Raw genomic sequence first — 5,084 nt, 5'->3', positions numbered from 1 at the left:
ACCATCATTCTCATCTTCTTGACTGTTCGGTTCAGTTTCTTCAGTGGTTGCCTGAAAAAGATTTTTTTTCACCCTTGAATAAATTATACCTGTAAAGTTTCTAAAAAGGTAAAGGAATTTTTTTCTTTTAGTGGTCATTCTCAGGCCAACAAGGTGGGCTGCACATACGAATTCGGTCTTGTATTTCCCAGGTGCTTTACGGTGAGAGTCTGGATCTGTAGGAAGGAGACGTCCTGTGAAGGAGGACGGGAGGACACATGTCATTCACTGTCCCCCCAACCCTCCTGGGGCTGCCTCAGATGTCCACCACAGCTTTTCCTTTCTCCCACCACCAAATTTTCAAAATCACAGTTCCTACCCACTGGCTCCTGAATGCCTTTCAAGCTGGCTTAGGGTCATGTCACCAGTGAAGTGTTCTGTTGTTATTGTTGTTTTTAAGGTTACAATTAACCTCTCAGTGACTTGTCTTGGGTGTAACTGTCTGTGTCTCTTAGCACTGCGGATTTTATTTTTGAAGCTCTCTTTGTTCCAATGACTATAACCGGCGTTCTAATTCATTCTCTCTCTCTCTCTCTCTCTCTCTCGCTCGCTCTTTCTCTCAGGCTACTCTTCTCTCACTGGTTCTTATTCCTTTTCTTTTCATCAAAATATGGGTCATTCCTAAAGGTTTCAACTTGGCCCTGTTTTCCTCCGCCTGTGCTGAATCACCCTCCAACGCATCAGTGATTCCCATGGGTTCACCACTACGTTCTCTATCCACTTACGACTTGTACTTTCATCTCCAGCCCTGAGAATCCTTCAAAGCTTGTTTGGCTCAACTGATCATCAGGGTCATGTAAATGGCTAACACTCAACACGCTTGTCCCTCCTCCAAATCTGACAATTTCTGTTTACGGTACCAGTTTTTCCCATCATACAATTTTAAACCTTGGATTAATCTTTGACTCATACCTCATGAGTATTCATTATTTGCCAAGTCCTGAAAAGTTTCTTTTCTTTTTTTATTAGTTATGAATATTCATGGAGTACAAAGCAAATTGTTATCACTAGAGCCTAAGATGTGACAGCCAGATCCATGCTGGCAGCATGCCAATTACCACAAATTGTGATTATACCCCCGTGTCCCCGACTCAATTATCCCCCCAATTATCCCCAACCTCCCTCCCCATCCCCCTTCCCACTCCACTTTGTATCCCTGGGTAGGTTCTCTCTCTTTGCAAGTCCAACACACCACTGTGGTCTTTTCTTCCTTCCTTCTTTCTCTTTTAGCTCCCACTCTGACAAGTTTCTAACATGATGGTTTTCCCATCCGTCTCTTCCTTTATGTGCTGCAGCTAGGACCCACGGTTGGCCTTTACTCCCTGTTCTTCCACTAGGGGCCTCTCTGATGCGGATCTCACGATCTAATCCACTTGGCACATCACTGTCATGTTCCTCTCTCAGTAGCACTTCAATTGTATTGGTTTATCTTGAAGGCATTTATAACAGTAAAAAATTTGGAACAACCTAAATGCCCAACAATTGTGGAAGGTTGAATGAATTATTGTATGTCCATAAAGGAAAATATTATGCAAACATTAAAAAAATAAGATGTTAAACAATAGTTAATATGTGAAAATAATTAATATCTAATGTTAAGTTACAGAAATGTAAACTGTATATACAGTAGGATGTCTACATGTGTAAGATTATATATATGCCTAAACATACATACAAATATACCTGCTAATACATATACTGTAATGTATATAAAAAGACAGTAAGGAAATACAAAATGTTAACAGTAATTATTTTTAATATGCTTAAATTTTTGATGATTTTTCCTTCTCTTTACATATATTTTATGTGTTCCAAAATGTTGTACAATGAATATGTATTGCTTCTGTAACAAAATCAATGTAATTCTACATTGTACTTTCATTGGGAGCCAATTGACTCTAGAATGAAGTCCAAAATTCTCCTGCTATTATAATAGCTGCATGGTAAAGATAAGTGAAAGGTTGAATTAAATGCTAACTAGAACACCTCAACAACTAAAGAGAACAAGTTAACAGCTATTGTGTTTTTTAGTAGAAGTTTCTTAGAAAAGGCTAAAGCTGAATTTTTAAAGTGTGTATGAAATATTTCATAAATTTTAAAAGATTTTTAAGATAAAGGCTAAAGTTGGTTTCAGAAAAGGCATTATTAAATACTTTATAAAATATCCCCATGGGTTCTCAAAAAGCTATGGATTTATTGGTCTCTCTTAAGTATATATATATATTTTACTCATAAATCAAAAGTAACCAAAATGAAAGAAAGCCCTTTAAAGTTAATGCATTGGTGGAAGCCATCATTTAAAACAAAGAAACTTTACACAACAAACCTTTCAAGCTTCTAAAAGACTTTAAAAAAGACTTTATCTAGTCTTTTAGAAAGACTTTAGTATCTAGTGGCAAAAATGTGATTTTCCTTTCGGAGGATGGGGTAGTTTTGAAATTCTCATAATTAGATGGACATTTTCTAATGATGAATAACCAATTATTCAATTCTGGAAGAATGTAATATTAAGTTAAAATGCATTTTTAAAATCCTAGGCAGGAAATAAGCATCACATTGATATTATTTAATGGATTTTATAATTTTTTAATATATCAACAAGCCTAAGTTGAATCCCTTTAAGAGACATAATGAATGAAAATTGTTAAATAAACCAAAGTCTCTTTTATTATATTTAAGTTATATATATATGTATATAAAATGGGGGGGTGTATGCATATATGTTTACATCATTATATGAACCACTGACATGGCAGCATTTGAAGATCAACCAGTTTACCATTACAGAAAAATAAGTTGGGTTTTATAATTTATAAGTGCTCCCCACACTTATAGAAATATTAATACATGATATTTTTATCTTATGATGTCAATATATAAAATATTAGCAGAAATACTGATTTTTAGTGCTCCCCCAGTGGATTAAATTATAGAAAACTATCTGAGGTTGGGAAAGAAATTTATATTAAAAAATATATTAAATATTGATGAATGATCCTCTTGAGAACACTGGTGTTTCCAATTACTAGAAACAGAATAAATAACTACAAAACAGGGCCAAAGCCTCCCCAGCCTAAAACATTAACAAAGAAATGAACCTATTTTATTAAATCTAAGATGTCATCAATCTTAAATTGAATTATTTTAGGTATTACTAAGAAAGAAAACACACTGTTAAATATGACACACTGTTGATCTTAAGACAAATCCTGATTTAGAGATATTAAAATGTGGAAAGTCTGCAATTTGGAATCAATAAAATAAGATATTTCACGAAGCCCTTTAGACATAATGTATAATACAAAGGAGGCAAGATCTTCAAGCACTAACTAGTTCTGTAAGGATTATTTTACTAGCACATCACATTCCAGTAATATTTTACTTAGGCATGACTAAGGAGAACTATTTTCAAGAATTCTTACATTTCTAAATGCATTTCAGTACGGCTCAACACTCAAATGCGGAGCTCCAGATAACTCAACTTACCTTACCTTAAAATGACGCTTTAAAAGTTACATCCCAGCATTCAATATGTTAAAAGAATAGTAGCAACAGCAGTAACCATAATCAATATCTATTGCATTTACCATGTTTCAGCATCGTTAGATTACTGCACTTAATCCTCAGAGCAAACTTACAAAGTAGGTACCAATATGACTTCCTTATACAGGTAAGGAAACTGAGGCTCAGGAGGTTAAGTGACTTACTCCAGGTCACACTGCTGGCAGGCAGGAGAGGTGGGAATCCTGCCCTGTGTTGGTAACCTCAATGCTCCATCACCTGGCCTTGGAGTCACACCCACCTCCAAGTTGTCCCCAGGTGTTTAGAGGTTTTGATTCATAAGAAACCATCTAGAACCTGAGAGTCTCAAGTTTTTCGCTGAAATGATTCAAAGTGTGTTTTCCATTCCCTTTTCTTCCTCTACCTCCCATCCATTTATTCTGTAAAAGATTAGCACTCTCTGGAATCTCTCAGGACAGGAGGCAACTTTGTTGGCTTCACTTCCTGGGGCTGCTTGAGACCAGACTGCCCCCCAGCCATCAACCCATCTCAAAGCTTCCCATCCAGTCCAGGTTCTGAGGGGGCAGGGACCAGGTATGTAATCGATGTTAGGTAAACAAATTGTTATATTCATTATTTATGGAATTCATACACTTTGACTTAGTTTAAATGCACATGAGTCATCAGAATCAGGCTATTGCCAGCAAAATATTCATGATAAATTAAGAGAAAAAAGCAAGCTACAACACAATTTGAATAACATAGACCCACTTAAAAATATTTTTTATGCTTTGAGAAAAAGAGGAGAAGGATACACATTTTTAAAAACCTTAGCAGTATTAATTTCTGAGTGGCTGGAGTAATAATAGTTTATATTTTCTTTATAGTTTTCTGTACTCTGCAATGTATGTAGACAATCAGTAAACAAGGGAAATCCCCAAAGCCAGTTTAATTAACTTATGTCTGGATACTCCATCCTGAAGGCTTGTTTCTATTCTACTCATATCATTACTTCAAAGAAAATGAGTTCAAAGTTGGCAGTTTTCAGCAGTCCTGATAGACTCAGAGGTTTGCTTCAAACAAACCCGCCTTGCTGCAAAATGTGCTTTCTGGCCCATACTTTCCTTTGGTTACAGCTCAACAGAGGAGAGGATTTTCCTTTTCCAACTGGTAACACTTTCTCAAGAATAAAAACAAGTAAATAAAAACAGATCCCTGGACATGAATGAATGAGAGCACAGAAAGATTACGTGGGACCACGCCAAGAGTTGGCTTCCCCTTGACTGAGAACTGGATCCAAGCTGGCCTGGGTGCCAGGCTCAGCCCTGAGGTCATGAGTGGAAGGTGACAGTTTCCTGGCTTGATAGGGACATGGTCTAGCCCCCAAACCTGCCCAACATCTGGCTGCTCATTTTAGCTAGGGTGGTGGTCCTGTCTAGCACAGAGGAGCTATGGAGCTTGGACTGATCATTTAACCTCTATGGGTTGGAGCAAGTGATGTCCAAGGTCCTTTCCTGAGCGGACTAGTCTGTGACTCTGAATGA

General features: G+C 36.9%; 1 protein-coding gene across 1 annotated transcript in view; it reads right to left on the bottom strand.

Annotated features, from left to right (window-relative positions):
• LOC103593756 (LIM and calponin homology domains-containing protein 1-like) overlaps positions 1-5,084 on the bottom strand; it is a 22,912-nt gene that overhangs the window by 3,301 nt on the left and 14,527 nt on the right. The window contains exon 5 of the mRNA XM_008576809.1: positions 3-51. Coding sequence (XP_008575031.1) covers positions 3-51 — 49 coding nt within the window. The remainder of the gene's footprint in view (positions 1-2; positions 52-5,084) is intronic.

The sequence above is a fragment of the Galeopterus variegatus genome, unplaced genomic scaffold (assembly GCF_000696425.1).
Source record: "Galeopterus variegatus unplaced genomic scaffold, G_variegatus-3.0.2 Scaffold1406, whole genome shotgun sequence".
In the NCBI taxonomy this organism is placed as follows: domain Eukaryota; kingdom Metazoa; phylum Chordata; class Mammalia; order Dermoptera; family Cynocephalidae; genus Galeopterus; species Galeopterus variegatus.
Note: the sequence above shows the minus strand (reverse complement) of the source record. Positions and strands in the feature narration are given on the sequence as shown.